Genomic DNA, 22,160 nt, shown 5'->3' with positions numbered 1-22,160 from the left:
TCGAGGGGGGGGAGAGAGAGGGAGCGAGGGGGGGGAGAGAGAGGGAGCGAGGGGGGGGGAGAGAGAGGGAGCGAGGGGGGGGGGAAGAGAGAGGGAGCGAGGGGGGGGGAAGAGAGAGGGAGCGAGGGGGGGGGAAGAGAGAGGGAGCGAGGGGGGGGGGAGAGAGAGGGAGCGAGGGGGGGGGAAGAGAGAGGGAGCGAGGGGGGGGGAAGAGAGAGGGAGCGAGGGGGGGGGAAGAGAGAGGGAGCGAGGGGGGGGGAGAGAGAGAGGGAGCGGGGGGGTGGGGAGAGAGGGGGAGCGGGGGGGGGGGTGGGGGGGAGGAGGGCGGAAGGACGGGGCCGGACCCCGCGGGGGTGGGGAGCAGAGGGTCGGGGCCGGACCCCGGGGGGAGCGGAGGGAGGGGGCCGGACCCCGGGGGGAGCGGAGGGAGGGGGCCGGACCCCGGGGGGAGCGGAGGGAGGAGGCCGGACCCCGGGGGGGAGCGGAGGGAGGAGGCCGGACCCCGGGGGGAGCGGAGGAGGAGGCCGGACCCCGGGGGGGAGCGGAGGGAGGAGGCCGGACCCCGGGGGGGAGCGGAGGGAGGAGGCCGGACCCCGGGGGGGAGCGGAGGGAGGAGGCCGGACCCCGGGGGGGAGCGGAGGGAGGAGGCCGGACCCGGGGGGAGCGGAGGGAGGAGGCCGGACCCCGGGGGGAGCGGAGGGAGGAGGCCGGACCCCGGGGGGAGCGGAGGGAGGAGGCCGGACCCCGGGGGGAGCGGAGGAGGAGGCCGGACCCCGGGGGGGGCGGAGGGAGGAGGCCGGACCCCGGGGGGAGCGGAGGGAGGAGGCCGGACCCCGGGGGGGAGCGGAGGGAGAAGGCCGGACCCCGGGGGGGAGCGGAGGGACATGGGGGAATGAGAGTCCCTGTCTTGCACTCACCTCATCCTTGTCAATAAAAGCCTCGGTGGCTTTGAGAACCAGCCCTGCTCCTCCGACAAGACAAAGACATCCTGAATTCGTCTTCCAGCTCCTCTCCCGGTTGGAGAAAGAAGGACTTTTCACCCTGTCGGGGGAAATCACACAGAAAGCTGTTCATATCCAACTGGTCCATACCTACCAGGAGGAGGAGGTGGCCATTCGGCCCTCGAACCTGCTCTGCCATTCTAGAAGATCATGGCTGATCCACCTTCCTGTCTCCCTCCCGATTCCCTCAGGATCTTCTACGTTTCAATCAGATCCCCTCTCCTCCTTCTAAACTCCAATGAATAAAGACCCAACATGTCCAATCTCTCCTAATCCCAGAATCAGTCGAATGAACCTTCTCGGAACTGCTTCCAATGCAGTTATATCCTTTCTTCAGTAAGGAGACCAAAACTGTACACAATACTCTAGATGTGGTCTCACCAATGTCCTGTACAACTGTAGCAAAACATCTCCACTCTTATATTCCATTCCCCTTGCAATAACGACAACATTACATTTGCCTTCTTAACCACAAGTCATTGATCTAGATTGTCAATAGTTGAGGCCCCAGCACTGATCCCTGTGGCCCTCCACTGGTACAGTTTGCCAACTAGAAAAACTACCCATTTATGCCTACTCTCTGCTTCCTGTTCGCTAACCAATCCTCTATCCATGCTAATTTGTTACCCCCCCCCACAATACCATGGGCTCTTATTTTGTTTAGTAACCTTTGGTGTGGCACCTTGTCAGATGTCTTTTGGAAATCCAAGTACACCACATCCACAGGTTCCCCTTTATCCGCATTGCCTGTTACTTCCTCAAAGAACTCTAATAAATTAGTCAAACACGATTTCCCTTTCACAAAACCATGTCGACTCTGCCTGATTGCAATGAGATTTTCTAAATGACCTGCGTAACCTCCTTAATAATACTTTCTAACATTTTCCTTTTGCCATATGTTAGGCTGACAGATGTAAAAAAATCTGTTCAATTCATCCGCCATTTCCTTATTTTCCATGATTAACTCCCCAGACTCACTCTCCGGTGGATCAACACTCACTTTACTAACTCTTTTCCTTTTTAAATACCTGTAGAATCTCTTATTATCTGTTGTTCTATTTCTAACTGCCTTTCTCTCATACTCTAATTTCTCTCTCTGTGGATGGTGACTCCTTCCCTGAGAGTCTTTCTTTCTCACCGGACTGTATCTTTTCTGAGTGTTATGAATATCCCCTTAAATGTCTGCCACTGCATCTCTACTGACCTATCCCTGAACCTAATTTCCCAGTTTACTTTAGCCGGCTCTGTCTTCAAACCCTCATAGTTACCCTTACTTAAGTTCAAACACTAGTCTTAGATCCACTCTTCTTACCCTCAAACTGAATGCAAAATTCAATCATGTTGTGATCACTGCTACCTCGACGTGCCTTTACTAGGAGGTCATTAATTAATCCTGTCTTGATACACATTACCAGATCCCTACCATAGCAACACAGCCCCCTCACATACAAGGAGAATGGCAGGGGCCAGCGCCGAGGGAGCGCCGCACTGCCGGAGGGCCAGCGCCGAGGGAGCGCCGCACTGCCGGAGGTGCTGTCTTTCAATGAGACGTTAAACCGAGGGCCTTGTCCGCCCTCTCAGTTGGATGTCAAAGATCCTTTGGCCACCAGTTTTGAAAAGCGGAGAACTGAAGCCCAGTGCCCAACAAATGTCTTCCAGCAATACCACCTGAACAGATTATTTGTTTCATTTATCTCACTGTGGGATCTTGCTGTGTGCAAATTGGCTGCTGCTTTTCCAAACAGTGACTAAATTTCAAACAGACTTTATTGCTTTGGATATCCTCAGGCCCCAAGAAGTGGTCCAGAAATGCATTCTTCTCATCCTGATTTTTTGTTTTAAATTCCTCTGTCTACCTTTATAAATGAAGATTAATCATGTAAACATGTCACACTGCAATTGTACCCACCTGACCAGTGGTGGCGCTGTCACGTGACACCTTTACATAGGAAGTTTCCATTATAAATACGGAGGTGGGTAAAGTTTACAGATGTTATTGCGATTATCATGGAGAGATGATTAGCCTCTCCTCTTCCCTCACACCCTCTTGCCTCCCCACCTCCACGCTCTGACTCCCCTCCACCACACCACCCTGCCATTCCCATTTCTCACCTTCTCCACCTTCTTCTGTCCGAGCTGTGGTTTGCCATTGGCCCCCACGGGTTGAGGATGACACAGTACTGACGGCTGCTGAGTGTGGTGATGTTGATCACTCCGATTACCTCCTCATTGACGTTCGGGATGTAGGCTTCACTGTCATTCATGGTGATTAACCATTCTTCACCAGTCTTCCTGACCCGGTCCTTAACATCTCGGAAGGTCTGCACCGCGCGGAGGTGAAGAGCGTTCTGTGGAGGAACACCGAGGGGATTCAGTACCTGTGACCGCCACTGTCCCACGCACAGACACGGGGGGGGGGGGGGGGGGCGGGGAATCCCGGGACTGTTCCCCCCTTCCCCACACACAGACACCAGGGGGAATCCTGACTCTGTCCCCCCCTCCCCACGCACAGACACGGGGTGGGGGGGGGGAATCCCGGGACTGTTCCCCCTTCCCCACACACAGACACCAGGGGAATCCTGACTCTGTCCCCCCTCCCCCGCACAGACACGGGGGGGGGGGGGCGGGAATCCCAGGACTGTTCCCCCCTTCCCCACACACAGACACCAGGGGGAATCCTGGGACTGTCCCCCCCCTCCCCACACACAGACACCAGGTACCTGGGACCCCTAACTCCCAATCAGGTGCCCCAGAAACGCACCCTCCCCCACCTGCCAGAAATCTCCTCTCTCGACATGGGGTCCCGGAATCCCTCCTACACCCCTCCCCCTGCCTGCGTCAAGACCCTTGGGCCTCCAAACTGCCGCACCAGGATTCTTCGCTGCTGTCTCCAGAAAAGAGACCTGGAGAACTCCCCTCCCTGCTACACCACCCCCTCTCCCCCTAGACATGGATTCCTGGGACACTCTCGGCATCGCTCCCTCCAGGAGACTATTCTGTCCTCACCCTATCCCTTAGATCTGGGACCCCCACATTCCCCAGACCAGGGGCCCCGTCTTCCTCCAACCCCTTATCACCACCACCCCCCCCCAGCTACAGGGTGCCCTGGTTACTCACCTTGTCAGTCAGCACATAGGCATTAACGATATCCACCACCTCCTCATAGACGCCAGGGAGATGGGCTCCCACCTTCTTAACCAGCCACTCCTCGCCTGTGGGGGGCAACAGGACCAAACCATTAGTGCCAGTGGAAAGAGTCCATGTCTGTGGGGACCTGTACCCCGGGGAGAGTGGGTGGCCGTGAGGACCCGTAGCCCTCCAAGTGTGGTCAACCTGACCGGAACTGTACACAGTGCTCAGAGTGTGGTCTAACCAGACCAGAACTGTACACAGTGCTCCGACAGTGTGGTCTAACCAGATCGGAACTGTACACAGTGCTCAGAGTGTGGTCTAACCAGACCGGAACTGTACACAGTGCTCCGAGTGTTGTCAAACCAGACCGAACTGTACACAGTGCTCCGAGTGTGGTCTAACCAGACCGGAACTGTACACAGTGCTCAGAGTGTGGTCTAACCAGACCGGAACTGTACACAGTGCTCCCAGTGGTGGTCTCACCAGACCAGAACTGTACACAGTGCTCTCAGTGTGATATAACCAGACCGGAACAGTACACAGTGCTCCGAGTGTGGTCGAACCAGACCGGAACTGTACACAGTGCTCCCAGTGTGATATAACCAGACTGGAACAGTACACAGTGCTCCAAGTGTGGTCTAATCAGACCTGAACTGTACACAGTGCTCAGAGTGTGGTCTAACCAGACCAGAACTGTACACAGTGCTCCGGGTGTGGTCTAACCAGACCAGAACTGCACACAGTGCTCCGGGTGTGGTCTAACCAGACCGGAACTGTACACGGTGCTCAGAGTGTGGTCTAACCAGACCGGAACTGTACACGGTGCTCAGAGTGTGGTCTAACCAGACCGGAACTGTACACAGTGCCTCAGAGTGTGGTCTAACCAGACCGGAACTGTACACAGTGCTCAGAGTGTGGTCTAACCAGACCGGAACTGTACACAGTGCTCCGAGTGTGGTCTAACCAGACCGGAACTGTACACAGTGCTCCGAGTGTGGTCTAACCAGACCGGAACTGTACACAGTGCTCCGAGTGTGGTCTAACCAGACCGGAACTGTACACAGTGCTCCGAGTGTGGTCTAACCAGACCGGAACTGTACACAGTGCTCCGAGTGTGGTCTAACCAGACCGGAACTGTACACAGTGCTCCGAGTGTGGTCTAACCAGACCGGAACTGTACACAGTGCTCCGAGTGTGGTCTAACCAGACCGGAACCTGTACACAGTGCTCCGAGTGTGGTCTAACCAGACCGGAACTGTACACAGTGCTCCGAGTGTGGTCTACCAGACCGGAACTGTACACAGTGCTCAGAGTGTGGTCTAACCAGACCGGAACTGTACACAGTGCTCAGAGTGTGGTCTGACCAGACCGGAACTGTACACAGTGCTCCGAGATGCTGCTTTTAGTGATGTTTTTCACATATGTGCCCCTTGCTCCCTCTTCTACCCCATTCAGCCCCCACAGAGAAGGGGTAAAAAGCACAGAACCACACTCACCAGTCACTCGATCTCGGCCCTCCTGTCCTTCGTCTCCTTCCGTGCCCTCAGCCGAATCGCCTGGTTGTGGGCGGATAACCGTGGCCTGCATTTTCTGGAGAACTCAACTCTTCGTGGGATGTAGGTACCTAGGGCGGGGAGAAGGGAGAAGGGATGTGAAGGAGGGAGGGAGGAGCGAGGGGGGGGGAAGGGAGCGAGGGGGGGGGGAAGGAGCGAGGGGGGGGGAAGGGAGCGAGGGGGGGGGAAGGGAGCGAGGGGGGGGAAGGGAGCGAGGGGAGGAGGGAAGGGAGCGAGGGGAGGAGGGAAGGGAGCGAGGGAGGAGGGAAGGGAGCGAGGGGAGGAGGAAGGGGAGCGAGGGGAGGAGGGAAGGGAGCGAGGGGAGGAGGGAAGGGAGCGAGGGAGGAGGGAAGGGAGCGAGGGGAGGAGGGAAGGGAGTGAGGGGAGGAGGGAAGGGAGTGAGGGGGGGAAGGGAGTGAGCGGAAGGGAGCGAGGGGAGGAGGGAAGGGAGGGGGGGGAAGGGAGTGAGGGGATGAGGGAGGACACGGAGTGTCAGTCAGGATTGTTGAGGGTTAATGTGTTTGACTACCTGGATTGAGTTCTTTGATGAACAAATGGAGGATTGATGAGGCTGACACAGTGGATGTTGTGTTGATGGACTTTCAGAAGGTTACGTAATAGACTGAATGAAGAGATTGAAGTGGCGAAGGACAGACAGCAGAGAGAGTGGAGTGGGGGTGGGGGGTGGGGGGTGGGTTTTCAGACTGGAGGGAAGTATACAGTGCTGTCAGTCGGAGTTTCAGTGTCTTTCTGATTATTAATACCTGGAGCTGAACCTAATAACTTCAACGTTGCACATGATACAAAACTCCGAAAACACGGTGAATGATAAGCAGGAGAGTGACCGGCTTCAGGAGTATACAGACTGAGTGGGGAAACGAAACAAACAGATGTCGTTTAACACACAGAATGGGGGGGGGGGGGGGGGCAAAGTAAACTAAAGGGTACAAATTCTGATAAAGCGGTTAAGACACATTTGCATCCTGATTTTATAACAGAGGCGCAAAGCACAAATAGTGAGATAGTTATTGCCACAGGATTAACAACGACCCCCTTACCTGGGCCTTCGAAAAGCCACTCGTCTCCTGCTACTCGCTTCTCGCCGTCCGCGTCCTCGAAATCTAGGAGAGCCTGAAGGTGGAGAGCTGTGTTTGCCAGCACGATCTGTAGCTCCGTCACCATCTGAGAGAGAGACAGAGAGACAGAGAGAGAGAGAGCAGGCAGTCAGACAGCTGGGGAGACAGGGCAGAGTGAGGAGGTGAGATTCCGACAGCCCGGGAGGTTGGGGGGGGGGGGGGGGGGGGGGGTGGGTCCGCGGTCGGTGCCCGTGCCGCGCTCAGTCCCCCGTGGCCCACCACTGGACCTTCAGCAGCATCTCCCCGGGATAGAGGGGGAAGGGGGTCCTGGGCAAGGCGGATTTCCTGGTCAGCATGTCTCAGTTTCACCTGGCCAAATTAGTCAAACACCGGCTCCAGGTCTTCACCTCGCACAACCGGGTTTCAATGATGCAGTAATGGCGTGGAGGGACGGTAATCATTCGCTCCGGGGAGAAGAGAACTCTGCGGAGAGAGAGAGAGAGAGGGTGAGTGAGTGAGTGAGTGAGAGGGAGAAAGAGCACGCGGAACAGCCTAACCAAGGGAGCCCCACCCCAGCCCCTCCTCCCTCACTCTCCTTCCCCGAACCTCTCACCTCTCATTATCTTGTCGGATGTACGTTTTGGGTCCCAGCTCAATCCGAGCCACATTGGTGTTCTGATCCAACACGTGGATGTAATGATACGGTGGGATGCGGATTATAGACTCCTCCGCCATGTTTCCCCCTTCAACAAATCCGTCGCACGCTGCAGAACGTTCTGGAAAGGTTGGGGAAGAAAAGATAAACAAACAGCAGACACACACACACTCGCCAGTGCGTAGTGGTATTATCACGGACTAGTAACCCAGAGACCCAGGGTATTTCTCTGGGGACATGGGTTCAAATCACCACAGCAGAAGGTGGAATTTGAATTGAATTAATAAATCTGAATTAAAAGCTAGTCTAATGATGGCCATGAAACCATTGTCGATTGTGGTAAAACCCATCTGGTTCACTAATTTGGTTCCTTTAGGGAAGGAAATCTGCTGTCTTTACCTGGTCTGGCCTACATGTGACTCCAGACCCACAGCAATGTGGTTAACTCTTACATGCCCTCTGAAACGGCTAGCAAGTCACTCACTTGTATCTAACCGCTACGAAGTCAATAAAAAGGAATGAAACCGGACGGACCACCCGGCATCGACCTAGGCACCGGAAACGACAACAGCAAACCAGCCCTGTCGACCCTGCAAAGTCCTCCTTACTAACGTCTGGGGGCTTGTGCCAAAGTTGGGAGAGCTGTCCCACAGACTAGTCAAGCAACAGCCTGACATAGTCATACTCACGGAATTATACCTAACAGACAATGTCCCAGACACTGCCATCACCATCCCTGGGTATTGTCCTGTCCCACCGGCAGGACAGACCCAGCAGAGGTGGTGGCACAGTGGTTTACAGTAGGGAGGGAGTTGCCCTGGGAGTCCTCAACATCGACTCCAGACCCCATGAAGTCTCATGGCATCAGGTCAAACATGGCAAAGGAAACCTCCTGCTGATGACCACCTACCGCCCTCCTCAGCTGATGACTCAGTACTCCTCCATGTTGAACACCACTTGGAGGAAGCACTGAGGGTGACAAGGGCACAGAATGTACTCTGGGTGGGGGACTTCATGTCCATCACCAAAAGTGGCTCGGTAGCACCACTACTGACCGAGCTGGCCGAAGTCCTAAAGGACATAGCTGCTAGACTGGGTATGCGCAGGTGGTGAGGGAACCACAAGGGGGGAAAACATACCTGACCTTGTCCTCACCAATCTGCCTGCCACAGATGCATCTGTCCATGACAGTATTGGTAGGAGTGACCACCGCATGGACATGAAGTCCCGCCTTCACAATGAGGATACTCTCCATCGTGTTGTGTGGCACTATCACCGTGCTAAATGGGATAGATTTTGAACAGATCTAGCAATGCAAAACTGGGCATCCATGAGGCGCTGTGGGCCATCAGCAGCAGCAGAATTGTACTCAACCACAATCTGTAACCTCATGGCCCGGCATGTCCCCCACTCTACCATTTACCATCAAGCAGGAGACCAACCCTGGTTCCAAGAAGAGTGCAGGAGGGCATGCCAGGAGCAGCACCAGACATACCTCAAAATGAGGTGTCAACCTGGTGAAGCTACAACACAGACTATCTGCGTGCCAAACTGCGTAAGCAGCATGCGATAGACAGAGCTAAGTGATCCCATAACCAACGGATCAGATCTAAGATCTGCAGTCCTGCCACATCCAGCCGTGAATGGTGGTGGACAATTAAACAACTAACTGGAGGAGGAGGCTCCACAAATATCCCCATCCTCAATGATGGGGGAGCCCAGCACATCAGTGCGAAAGAGAAGGCTGAAGCATTTGCAACAATCTTCAGCAGATGTGTCGAGTTGATGATCCATCTCGGCCTCCTCCTGAAGTCCCCAGCATCACAGATGCCAGACTTCAGCCAATTCGATTCACTCCGCGTGCATATCAAGAAACGACTGAAGGCACTGGATACTGCAAAGACTATGAGCCCTGACAATATCCCGGCAATAGTACTGAAGACCTGTGCTCTAGATCTTGCCGCGCCCCTAGACAAGCTGTTCCAGTACAGCTACAACACTGACATCTACCCTGCAATGTGGAAAATTGCCCAGGTATGTCCTGTACATAAAAAGCAGGACAAGTCTAACCCGGCCAATTACCACCTACTCTCAATCATCAGTAAAGCAATGGAAGGTGTCATCGACAGTGCCATCAAGCAGCACTTGCTTAGCAATAACATGCTCACTGACGCTCAGTTTGGGTTCCGCCAGGGCCACTCGGCTCCTGACCTCATTACAGTTTTGGTTCAAACATGGACAAAGAGCTGAACTCAAGAGGTGAGGTGAGAGTGACTGCCCTTGATATCAAGGCAGCATTTGACCGAGTATGGCATCAAGGAGCCTGAGCAAAACTGGGGTCAATGGGAATCAGGGGGAAAACTCTCTGCTGGTTGGAGTCATACCGAGCGCTAAGGAAGATGGTTGTGGTTGTTGGAGGTCAATCATCTGAGCTCCAGGACATCACTGCAGGAGTTCCTCAGGGTAGTGTCCTCGGCCCAACCATCTTCAGCTGCTTCATCAATGACCTTCCTTCAATCATAAGGTCAGAAGTGGGGATGTTCGCTGATGATTGCACAATGTTCAGCACCATTCGTGACTCCTCAGATACTGAAGCAGTCCGTGTAGAAATGCAGCAAGACCTGGACAATATCCAGGCTTGGGCTGATAAGTGGCAAGTAACATTCGCACCACACAAGTGCCAGGCAATGACCATCTCCAACAAGAGAGAATCTAACCATCTCCCCTTGACATTCAATGGCATTACCATCGCAGAACCCCCCCCAATCAACATCCTGGGGGTCACCATTGACCAGAAACTGAACTGGACCAGCCATATAAATACTGTGGCTACAAGAGCAGGTCAGAGGCTGGGAATCCTGAGGCGAGTAACTCACCTCCTGACTCCCCAAAGCCTGTCCACCATCTACAAGGCACAAGTCAGGAGTGTGATGGAATACTCTCCACTTGCCTGGATGGGTGCAGCTCCAACAACACTCAGGAAGCTCGACACCATCCAGGACAAAGCAGCCCGCTTGATTGTCACCCCATCTACAAACATTCACTCCCTCCACCACCGACGCACAGTGACAGCAGTGTGTACCATCTACAAGATGCACTGCAGCAACACACCAAGTCTCCTTCGACAGCGCCGCCCAAACCCGCGACTTCTACCAACTAGAAGGACAAGGGCAGCAAATACATGGGAACATCACCACCTGCAAGTTCCCCTCCAAGTCACACACCATCCTGACTTGGAACTATATCGGCCGTTCCTTCACTGTCGCTGGGTCAAAATCCTGGAAACTCCCTCCCTAACAGCACTGTGGGTGTACCTACCCCACACGGACTGCAGCGGTTCAAGAAGGCAGCTCACCACCACCTTCCCGATGGGCAATAAATGCCGGCCTAGCCAGCGACACCCACATCCCAGGAAAGAATTTTTTTTTTTTTTAAATTCTTCCATGGGTAAACTTGAGGTCACCCAAAACTCCGGCTACCCCCGTGTCCCGTTCGCCCATCAACCCCTGCTGACCGACACCGGCTCCCGGTCCGCAAAGTCACAGTTTTAAAATTCTCATCCTGGTTTTCAAATCCGTCCATGGACCCTCACCCCCCCCACCCCCGATCCCTATCTCTGTAACCTCCTCCAGCCCCCTACAACCCTCCCTATCTCTAAAACCTCCTCCAGCCCCCTACAACCCTCCCTATCTCTAAAACCTCCTCCAGTCCCTACAACCCTCCCTATCTCTGTAATCTCCTCCAGTCCCTACCACGCTCCCTATCTCTGTAACCTCCTCCAGCCCCCGACAACCCTCCCTATCTCTAAAACCTCCTCCAGCCCCTACAACCCTCCCTATCTCTAAAACCTCCTCCAGCCCCTACAACCCTCCCTATCTCTAAAACCTCCTCCAGTCCCTACAACCCTCCCTATCTCTGTAACCTCCTCCAGCCCCGACAACTCTCCCTATCTCTGTAACCTCCTCCAGTCCCTACAACCCTCTCTATCTCTGTAACCTCCTCCAGCAACTACAACCCTCCCTATCTCTGTAACCTCCTCCAGCCCCCTACAACCCTCCCTATCTCTGTAACCTCCTCCAGCCCCCTACAACCCTCCCTATCTCTGTAACCTCCTCCAGTCCCTACAACCCTCCCTATCTCTGTAACCTCCTCCAGTCCCTACAACCCTCCCTATCTCTGTAACCTCCTCCAGCCCCTACAACCCTCCCTATCTCTGTAACCTCCTCCAGTCCCTACAACCCTCCCTATCTCTGTAACCTCCTCCAGCCCCGACAACCCTATCTCTGAAACCTCCTCCAGCCCCCTACAACCCTCCCTATCTCTGTAACCTCCACCAGCCCCTACAACCCTCCCTATCTCTGTAACCTCCTCCAACCCCTACACCCCTCCCTATCTCTGTAACCTCCTCCAGTCCCCTACAACCCTCCCTATCTCTGTAACCTCCTCCAGTCCCTACACCCCTCCCTATCTCTGTAACCTCCTCCAGCCCCCTACAACCCTCCCTATCTCTGTAACCTCCTCCAGCCCCTACAACCCTCCCTATCTCTGTAACCTCCTCCAGCCCCCGACAACCCTCCCTATCTCTAAAACCTCCTCCAGCCCCTACAACCCTCCCTATCTCTGAAACCTCCTCCAGCCCCTACAACCCTATCTCTGAAACCTCCTCCAGCCCCCTACAACCCTCCCTATCTCTGTAACCTCCACCAGCCCCTACAACCCTCCCTATCTCTGTAACCTCCTCCAACCCCTACACCCCTCCCTATCTCTGTAACCTCCTCCAGTCCCCTACAACCCTCCCTATCTCTGTAACCTCCTCCAGTCCCTACACGCCTCCCTATCTCTGTAACCTCCTCCAGCCCCCTACAACCCTCCCTATCTCTGTAACCTCCTCCAGCCCCTACAACCCTCCCTATCTCTAAAACCTCCTCCAGCCCCCGACAACCCTCCCTATCTCTGTAACCTCCTCCAGTCCCTACAACCCTCCCTATCTCTAAAACCTCCTCCAGCCCCTACAACCCTCCCTATCTCTGTAAACTCCTCCAGCCCCCTACAACCCTCCCTATCTCTGTAACCTCCTCCAGTCCCTACAACCCTCCCTATCTCTGTAACCTCCTCCAGCCCCGACAACCCTCCCTATCTCTAAAACCTCCTCCAGCCCCGACAACCCTCCCTATCTCTGTAACCTCCTCCAGCCCCCTACAACCCTCCCTATCTCTGTAACCTCCTCCAGTCCCTACAACCCTCTCTATCTCTGTAACCTCCTCCAGCCACTACAACCCTCCCTATCTCTGTAACCTCCTCCAGTCCCTACAACCCTCCCTATCTCTGTAACCTCCTCCAGTCCCTACAACCCTCCCTATCTCTGTAACCTCCTCCAGCCACTACAACCCTCGCTATCTCTGTAACCTCCTCCAGTCCCTACAACCCTCCCTTTCTCTGTAACCTCCTCCAGCCCACTACAACCCTCCCTATCTCTGTAACCTCCTCCAGTCCCTACAACCCTCCCTATCTCTGTAACCTCCTCCAGTCCCTACAACCCTCCCTATCTCTGTAACCTCCTCCAGCCCCTACAACCCTCTCTATCTCTGTAACCTCCTCCAGCCCCGACAACCCTATCTCTGAAACCTCCTCCAGCCCCCTACAACCCTCCCTATCTCTGTAACCTCCACCAGCCCCTACAACCCTCCCTATCTCTGTAACCTCCTCCAGCCCCTACAACTCTCCCTATCTCTGTAACCTCCTCCAGTCCCTACAACCCTCCCTATCTCTGTAACCTCCTCCAGTCCCTACAACCCTCCCTATCTCTGTAACCTCCTCCAGCCCCCGACAACCCTCCCTATCTCTAAAACCTCCTCCAGCCCCTACAACTCTCCCTATCTCTGAAACCTCCTCCAGCCCCTACAACCCTCTCTATCTCTGTAACCTCCTCCAGCCCCGACAACCCTATCTCTGAAACCTCCTCCAGCCCCCTACAACCCTCCCTATCTCTGTAACCTCCACCAGCCCCTACAACCCTCCCCATCTCTGTAACCTCCTCCAGCCCAGACAACCCTCCCTATCTCTGTAATCTCCACCAGCCCCTGCAACCCTCCCTAACTCTGCAACCTCCTCCAGCCCCTACACCCCTATCTCTGTAACCTCCTCCAGCCCCTACAACCCTCCCTATCACTATAACCTCCTCCAGCCCTACAACCCTCCCTATCCCTGTAACCTCTTCCTGCCCTACAACCCTCCCTATCTCTGTAACCTCCTCCAGCCCTACAACCCTCCCCATCTCTGCAACCTCCTCCAGTCCCTACAACCCTCCCCATCTCTGTAACCTCCTCCAGCCCCTACAACCCTCCCTATTTCTGTAACCTCCTTCAGCCCCTACAACCCTCCCTATCTCTGAAACCTCCTCCATTCCCTACAACCCTATCTCTGTAACCTCCTCCATTCCCTACAACCCTCCCTATCTCTGTAGTCACCTCCAGCCCCTCCGACCCTCCCTATCTCTGTAACCTCCTCCAGCCCCTACACGCCTCCCTATCTGTATCCTCCTCCAGCCCCTCTGACCCTCCCTATCTCTGTAACCTCCTCCAGCCCCTAAAACCCTCCCTATCTCTATAACCTCCTCCAGCCCCGACAACCCTCCCTATCTCTGTAACCACCTCCAGCCCTTACAACCCACCCTAACTCTGTAACCTCCTCCAGCCCCTACACCCCTATCTCTGTAACGTCCTCCAGCCTTTACAACCTTCCCTATCTTTGTATCCCCCTCCAGCCCTCCCCATCACTATAACCTCCTCCAGCCCTACAACCCTCCCTATCTCTGTAACCTCTTCCAGCCCTACAACCCTCCCTATCTCTGTAACCTCCTCCAGTCCCTACAACCCTCCCCATCTCTGTAACCTCCTCCAGCCCCTACAACCCTCCCTATCTCTGTAACCTCCTACATTCCCTACAACCATCCCTATCTCTGTAACCTCCTCCAGCCCCTACAACCCTCCCTATCACTGTAACCTCCTCCAGCCCCTACAACCCTCCCTATCTCTGTAACCTCCTCCAGCCCCTACAACCCTCCCTATCTCTGTAACCTCATCCAGCCCCAACACCCCTCGCTATCTCTGTAACCTCATCCAGCCCCGACACCCCTCGCTATCTCGGTCATCTCCAGCCCCTACAACCCTCCCTATCTCTGTAACCTCCTCCATCCCCTACACCCCTCCCTATCTCTGTAACCTCCTCCAGCCCCTTCAACCCTCCCTATCTCTGTAGCCTCCTCCATCCCCTACAACCCTCCCTATCTCTGTAGTCTCTTCCAGCCCCTCCGACCCTCCCTATCTCTGTCACCTCCTCCATCCCCTACACCCCTCCCTCTCTCTGTAACCCCCTCCAGCCCCTTCAACCCTCCCTATCTCTGTAACCTCCTCCAGCCCCTACAACCCTCCCTATCTCTGTAACCTCCTCCAGCCCCTACAACCCTCCCTATCTCTGTAACCTCCTCCAGCCCCTTCAACCCTCCCTATCTCTGTAGCCTCCTCCATCCCCTACAACCCTCCCTATCTCTGTAGTCTCTTCCAGCCCCTCCGACCCTCCCTATCTCTGTCACCTCCTCCATCCCCTACACCCCTCCCTCTCTCTGTAACCCCCTCCAGCCCCTTCAACCCTCCCTATCTCTGTAACCTCCTCCAGCCCCTTCAACCCTCCCTATCTCTGTAACCTCCTCCAGCCCCTACAACCCTCCCTATCTCTGTAACCTCCTCCAGCCCCTACAACCCTCCTTATCTCTGTAACCTCCTCCAGCTCCTACGACCCTCCGAGATCTCTGCGCTCCTCCAATTCCGGCCTCTTGACCATCCTCCGATTCCCATCGCTCCACCATTGGCGGCCTTGCCTGCAGCTGCCTGGGGCCCCGAGCTCTGGAATTCCCTCCCCGAATCTCTCCGCCTCTCTCTCTCTCTCTCTCATCCTTTATGACAATACTTAATAAGCCACCTCCTTGACCGCCTGCCCAGTCGTGGCCCGGTGCCAACTTCTGTTTAATAATCCTGGGAAACGCAGAGTCACTGATCGACTGTTTGCCAAGAATAAACAAAGCAAAGGGCGGAGACGCTGACACATGATAGGGCAGAGGGTGAACTGTGGAACTCCATCCCAACTACATTCTCTCCCACTCCAGCCCCACCCTAACCACACCACACATTGGCTGAACCAGCACTGCAGTGATTAAGTTTACTGACAATAATATTAACAATAGTGCCAACATTAGAAAGGTCCAGCTGCTGTTCAATATCCCCGGAGCAGGGGTTCACAAGGGCTGCCAAGGAATATTTCCTGCCTTAACCCTCGGCCACGATTAAATCAAGAAAGGTTTGAGCGAGATTTTTTTCCTTAAGTTTTTTTGGCTCCCCCCCCTTCCCCTTCGGCACCGAGGTTTTCGGGGATTTTGATGGTTGCTTTTGAAGGAGGAAATGGTCGGTTTGGGCTACTTACTCACCGGGGAGCTTGCACTCGGAGCAGAGCGGAGAGGCAAAGTCGAAAGGTTGTCAACAGGACTTCCTCCTTGGGCTGTGCGCATGCTTGCCCTGAATTCCAGTCGGGAGGACCAGAATTCAATCAGGCTCACGCCTTTAAGGCTGGCCCCTTCTCAGCCCAGCGATTAAAAAAAAAACAACCCACGGCGCCCCACCTCACCACGCATGAGCTAACTTGCCAGGAATGCCAGCCCCCTTTAATTCGGGGGGGGGGGGGGGCGAGCAATGGCGGCAGGGGATTCCCACAATGCAGCGGGCTTGGGAAAGCCCCCTATCCCCAGCATTGCGCCCATTCCAGAGACCAGGCACAGCACAGGGAGGGGGCCATTTCCCTCCTCAACCACTCCCTGTTTTTTTTGTTCATATTTGTTCATGGGATCGGGGCTTCGCCGGCAAGCCCAACGTTTATTTCCCCTCAGGATGGTGTGTGACTTGGAGGGGAACTTGCAGGTGGTGGTGTCCCCATGCATCTGCTGCCCTTGTCCTTCTAGTTGGTGGAGGTCGCGGGTTTGGGCGGCGCTGTCGAAGGACCCTTGGCGAGTTGCTGCAGTGCATCTTGTAGATGGTACACACTGCTGTCACTGTGCAGCTATCCTCCTCGCCATCGACCACACGGACAATCTTTTGTGTTGTCTGAAAACTTCTTGATCATGCCCCAAACATTTAATGTTCAAATCATTAATATATACCACAAAAAGCAGGGGACCCAGTACTGAGCCCTACGGAACGCCACTGGAAACAGCCCTCCAGTCGCTAAAACAGCCGTCAACAGTTACCCTTTGTTTCCTGCCACTGAGCCAATACTTTATCCCATGGAAGAATAAAAACAAAAGTCTGTGTGAGCAGTCTGTTCATGTATCGTATGGAACTGAAGCCAGTTCAGAAAGCATCTCAGTTTGGTAAGAGTGTATCTCCAAGGCTGCCGTTGATAAGGGAACAAGCTCCCCTCCGAGCCACAAACCATCCTGACTTGGAACTATATCGCTGGGACAAAATCCTGGAACTCCCTCCCTAACAGGACGGTGGGTGTATCCGCACCACATGGACTGCAGCGGTTCGAGAAGGCAGCTCACCACCACCTCCTCGAGGGGAATAAAAATGCTGGCCTTGCCAGAGACACCCACATCCCAAGAGCGAATAAAAAAAGGCTTTTAATTCATTTGGCATTGTTCCAGTAGCTGGTGTTTGGAAGAACGAATCACTATCACATGCTGTCGTTTAGCAGGCAAACAAGATGGTGCTTGGCAGACCATAGAGGGCGTGGGGCCTGCTCACATTCGACCAGAAACTCCAAGACTAGAGAACTAGCAAGTGCAAATATCCTGAAACAGTAATGAATGAATAGCCAGCAGAGGGCTGAGTGTGTTTTAATCAGAGAAGGGTATCTTCACTCACTAGGGTTAGACAGCATATCTGTTTTCAGCTGTGCTCTTAGAGAGGATATACCGGCCATTGTTGATGTTTTACACTTGGAGGAGTTGAGAGAAATGGATATCCCATTGTGTTAACTGGGGGGTCAGCACCGAGGGAGCGCCGCGCTGTCGGTACCGAGGGAGTGCCGCGCTGTCGGGGGGTCAGCACCGAGGGAGCGCCGCGCTGTCGGGGGGTCAGCACCCTTTCATTGCAGCAGCTTATTCGGAGCAGAGAGTGCGAGCGAGTGAGCAGCTGGGTAGGTCAGTTTCAGCTTAAACTTAATTCCCTTTTGTTTTCGGCGGACCAAGGGGCTGCTGGGTAAGTAAAACCCTATATATTTGGGCCTTTTCTGAACCCGAGAAACTAAACGGGTAGTGTCTCCCACCTGCCCTCCTCCTCTAACCAAAAAAAAAAGGACTCGGTGGTGTGTAGATAAGGTAAGGCTTTTTCTACTTTTTTTTAATCGTGTGATTGGTAAAAACTTTTCGTTCCTTTTTCATTTTTTTCTAAGTTTCAGACTAAGTTAAGCTTAAGATTAAAAATGGCAGGAGATCTCAGACCCGTGTTATGCTCCTCTTGCTCAATGTGGGAGCTCAGGGACACGGCTGATGTCCCTGACTCCTTCACGTGCAGGAAGTGTGTCCAGCTGCAGCTCTTGTTTGACCGCATGATGGCTCGGGAGCTGCGGATGGACTCACTTTGGAGCATCCGCGATGCTGAGGAGGTCGTGGATAGCACGTTTAGTGAATTGGTCACACCGCAGATTAGGATTGCTGAGGGAGAAAGGGAATGGGTGATCAAAAGGCAGAGAAAGAGCAGGAAGGCAACGCAGGTGTCCCCTGCGGTCATCTCCCTTCAAAACAGTTATAATGTTTTGGATATTGTTGAGGGAGATGGCTCACCAGGGGAAGGCAGCAGTAGCCAGGTTCATGGCACCGTGGCTGGCTCTGCTGTTCAGAAGGGCGGGAAAAAGAGTGGAAGGGCTATAGTCATAGGGGATTCGATTGTAAGGGGAGTAGATAGGCGGTTCTGTGGTCGAAAACGAGACTCCCGGATGGTATGTTGCCTCCCAGGTGCACGGGTCAGGGATGTCTCAGATCGGCTGCAGAACATTCTGAAGGGGGAGGGTGAACAGCCAGTTGTCGTTGTGCACATAGGCACCAATGATATAGGTAAAAAACGGGATGAGGTCCTTCAAGCAGAATTTAGGGAGTTAGGAGCCAAGTTAAAAAGTAGGACCTCAGAGGTAGTAATCTCAGGATTGCTACCAGTGCCACGTGATAGTCAGAGTAGAAATGAAAGAATAGTCAGGATGAATGCGTGGCTTGAGAGATGGTGCAGGAAGGAGGGGTTCAGATTTTTGGGACATTGGGACCGGTTCTGGGGGAGGTGGGACAATTACAAATTGGACGGTCTACACCTGGGCCGGACTGGAACCAATGTCCTTGGGGGTGCTTTTGCTAACGCTGTTGGGGAGGGTTTAAACTAATGTGGCAGGGGGATGGGAAGCAAATGAGGTCGTCAGTGGACAGTAAGGAGGTAGTAACTAAAGCCTGTAAGGAACTAGATAATGAAGTCAGCGTGACTAAGGGGAAGAGTAGGCAGGGAGCAGATGATGAACGTAAAGGGACTGGTGGTCTGAGGTGCATTTGTTTTAATGCAAGAAGTGTAGTAGGTAAGGCAGATGAACTTAGGGCTTGGATTAGTACCTGGGAGTATGATGTTATTGCTATTACTGAGACTTGGTTAAGGGAAGGGCATGATTGGCAATTAAATATCCCAGGATATTGATGCTTCAGGCGGGATAGAGAGGGAGGTAAAAGGGGTGGAGGAGTTGCAGTACTGGTCAAAGAGGATATCACAGCTGTGCTGAAGGAGGGCACTATGGAGGACTCGAGCTGTGAGGCAATATGGGCAGAACACAGAAATAGGAAGGGTGCGTTAACAATGTTGGGGCTGTACTACAGGCCTCCCAACAGCGAGCGTGAGATAGAGGTACAAATATGTAAACAGATTATGGAAAGATGTAGGAGCAACAGGGTGGTGATGATAGGAGATTTTAATTTTCCCAACATTGACTGGGATTCACTTAGTGTTAGAGGTCTAGATGGAGCACAATTTGTAAGGAGCATCCAGGAGGGTTTTCTAGAGCAGTATGTAAATAGTCCAACTCGGGAAGGGGCCATACTGGACCTGGTGTTGGGGAATGAGCCCGGCCAGGTGTTTGAAGTTTCAGTAGGGGACTACTTTGGGAATAGTGATCACAATTCCGTAAGTTTTAGAATACTCATGGACAAAGACGAGAGTGGTCCTAAAGGAAGAGTGCTAAATTGGGGGAAGGCCAACTATACCAAAATTCGGCAGGAGCTGGGGAATGTAGATTGGGAGCAGCTGTTTGAAGGTAAATCCACATGTGATATGTGGGAGGCTTTTAAAGAGAGGTTGATTAGCGTGCAGGAGAGACATGTTCCTGTGAAAATGAGGGATAGAAATGGCAAGATTAGGGAACCATGGATGACAGGTGAAATTGTGAGACTAGCTAAGAGGAAAAAGGAAGCATACATAAGGTCTAGGAGGCTGAAGAAAGACCAAGCTTTGGAAGAATATCGGGATTGTAGGACCAATCTGAAACGAGGAATTAAGAGGGCTAAAAGGGGTCATGAAATATCTTTAGCAAACAGGGTTAAGGAAAATCCCAAAGCCTTTTATTCATATATAAGGAGCAAGAGGGTAACTAGAGAAAGGATTGGCCCACTCAAGGACAAAGGAGGAAAGTTATATGTGGAGTCAGAGAAAATGGGTGAGATTCTAAACGAGTACTTTGCATCGGTATTCACCGAGGAGAGGGACATGACGGATGTTGAGGTTAGGGACAGATGTTTGATTACTCTAGGTCAAATCGGCATAAGGAGGGAGGCAGTGTTGGGTATTCTAAAAGGCATTAAGGTGGACAAGTCCCCAGGTCCGGATGGGATCTATCCCAGGTTTCTGAGGGAAGCGAAAGAGGAAATAGCTGGGGCCTTAACAGATATCTTTGCAGCATCCTTAAACACGGGTGAGGTCCTGGAGGACTGGAGAATTGCTAATGTTGTCCCCTTGTTTAAGAAGGGTAGCAGGGATAATCCAGGTAATTATAGACCGGTGAGCCTGACGTCAGTGGTAGGGAAGCTGCTGGAGAAGATACTGAGGGATAGGATCGATTCCCATTTGGAAGAAAATGGGCTTATCAGTGATAGGCAACATGGTTTTGTGCAGGGAAGGTCATGTCTTACCAACTTAATAGAATTCTTTGAGGAAGTGACAAAGTTGATTGATGAGGGAAGGGCTGTAGATGTCATATATATGGACTTCAGTAAGGCGTTTGATAAGGTTCCCCATGGTAGGCTGATGGAGAAAGTGAAGTCGCATGGGGTCCACGGTGTACTAGCTAGATGGATAAAGAACTGGCTGGGCAACAGGAGACAGAGAGTAGCAGTGGAAGGGAGTTTCTCAAAATGGAGACGTGTGACCAGTGATGTTCCACAGGGATCCGTGCTGGGACCACTGTTGTTTGTGATATACATTAATGATTTGGAGGAAAGTATAGGTGGTCTGATTAGCAAGTTTGCAGACGACACTAAGATTGGTGGAGTAGCAGATAGTGAAGGGGACTGTCAGAGAATACAGCAGAATATAGATAGATTGGAGAGTTGGGCAGAGAAATGGCAGATGGAGTTCAATCAGGGTAAATGCGAGGTGATGCATTTTGGAAGATCCAATTCAAGAGTGAACTATACAGTAAATGGAAAAGTCCTGGGGAAAATTGATGTACAGAGAGATTTGGGTGTTCAGGTCCATTGTTCCCTGAAGGTGGCAACGCAGGTAAATAGAGTGGTCAAGAAGGCATAACGGCATGCTTTCCTTCATCGGACGGGGTATTGAGTACAAGAGTTGGCAGGTCATGTTACAGTTGTATAGGACTTTGGTTCGGCCACATTTGGAATACTGCGTGCAGTTCTGGTCGCCACATTACCAAAAGGATGTGGATGCTTTGGAGAGGGTGCAGAGGAGGTTCACCAGGATGTTGCCTGGTATGGAGGGCGCTAGCTATGAAGAGAGGTTGAGTAGATTAGGATTATTTTCATTAGAAAGGCAGAGGTTGAGGGGGGACCTGATTGAGGTGTACAAAATCATGAGAGGTATAGACAGGGTGGACAGCAAGAAGCTTTTTCCCAGAGTGGGGGATTCAAATACTAGGGGTCACGAGTTCAAAGAGAGGGGAAAAGTTTAGGGGGGATATGCGTGGAAAGTTCTTTACGCAGAGGGTGGTGGGTGCCTGGAACGCGTTGCCAGCGGAGGTGGTAGACGCGGGCACGATAGCGTCTTTTAAGATGTATCTAGACAGATACATGAATGGGCAGGAAGCAAAGAGATACAGACTCTTAGAAAATAGGCGACATGTTTAGATAGAGGATCTGGATCGGCGCAGGCTTGGAGGGCCGAAGGGCCTGTTACTGTGCTGTAATTTTCTTTGTTCTTTGAGGGAGTGCCGCGCTATCAGTACCGAGGGAGTGCCGCGCTGTCGGGGGGGTCAGCACCGAGGGAGTGCCGCGCTATCGGTACCGAGGGAGTGCCGAGCTGTCGGGGGCTCGGCACCGAGGGACTGCCGCGCTGTCGGTACCGAGGGAGTGCCGAGCTGTCGGGGGCTCGGCACCGAGGGAGCGCCGCGCTGTCGGTACCGAGGGAGCGCCGCGCTGTCGGTACCGAGGGAGCGCCGCGCTGTCGGAGGGTCGGTACCGAGGGAGCGCCGCGCTGTCGGAGGGTCGGTCTCTGGC

At 53.5% G+C, this 22,160-nt stretch overlaps 2 protein-coding genes across 2 annotated transcripts in view; both read right to left on the bottom strand.

Annotated features, from left to right (window-relative positions):
- LOC137367015 (major vault protein-like) overlaps positions 1-5,727 on the bottom strand; it is a 7,461-nt gene extending 1,734 nt beyond the window's left edge. The window contains exons 1-4 of the mRNA XM_068028512.1: positions 5,630-5,727; positions 4,119-4,213; positions 3,114-3,349; positions 912-1,041 (exon numbers count right to left, since the gene is read on the bottom strand). Of these exons, the coding sequence (XP_067884613.1) occupies positions 912-1,041; positions 3,114-3,349; positions 4,119-4,213; positions 5,630-5,720 (552 nt within the window). The 5' untranslated portion in view covers positions 5,721-5,727. The remainder of the gene's footprint in view (positions 1-911; positions 1,042-3,113; positions 3,350-4,118; positions 4,214-5,629) is intronic.
- Positions 5,728-5,740: 13 nt separating this feature from the next.
- LOC137367016 (major vault protein-like) lies at positions 5,741-16,058 on the bottom strand. Its single transcript, XM_068028513.1, has 5 exons — positions 15,893-16,058; positions 7,376-7,538; positions 7,050-7,245; positions 6,745-6,868; positions 5,741-5,757 (listed from the first exon to the last, which is right to left on the bottom strand). The coding sequence occupies exons 1-3, from the start codon at positions 15,975-15,977 to the stop codon at positions 7,128-7,130; spliced, it is 366 nt and encodes a 121-aa protein (XP_067884614.1). The 5' UTR covers positions 15,978-16,058; the 3' UTR covers positions 5,741-5,757; positions 6,745-6,868; positions 7,050-7,127.
- Between the last annotated feature and the right edge of the window lie 6,102 nt (positions 16,059-22,160).

Source organism: Heterodontus francisci, unplaced genomic scaffold (assembly GCF_036365525.1).
Source record: "Heterodontus francisci isolate sHetFra1 unplaced genomic scaffold, sHetFra1.hap1 HAP1_SCAFFOLD_1030, whole genome shotgun sequence".
Classification (NCBI taxonomy): domain Eukaryota; kingdom Metazoa; phylum Chordata; class Chondrichthyes; order Heterodontiformes; family Heterodontidae; genus Heterodontus; species Heterodontus francisci.
Note: the sequence above shows the minus strand (reverse complement) of the source record. Positions and strands in the feature narration are given on the sequence as shown.

What these genes read in the sequence shown, in the direction of transcription:
- LOC137367016 (XM_068028513.1), bottom strand. Translation starts at nt 15,977, where the DNA reads ATGCGCACAGCCCAAGGAGGAAGTCCTGTTGACAACCTTTCGACTTTG. An exon ending in GAGTGCAAGCTCCCCGGTGA is followed by an intron (nt 7,539 to 15,892) that starts GTAAGTAGCCCA and finishes CAACCTTTCCAG; the next exon opens with AACGTTCTGCAGCGTGCGAC. An exon ending in ATCCGACAAGATAATGAGAG is followed by an intron (nt 7,246 to 7,375) that starts GTGAGAGGTTCG and finishes CTCTCTCCGCAG; the next exon opens with AGTTCTCTTCTCCCCGGAGC.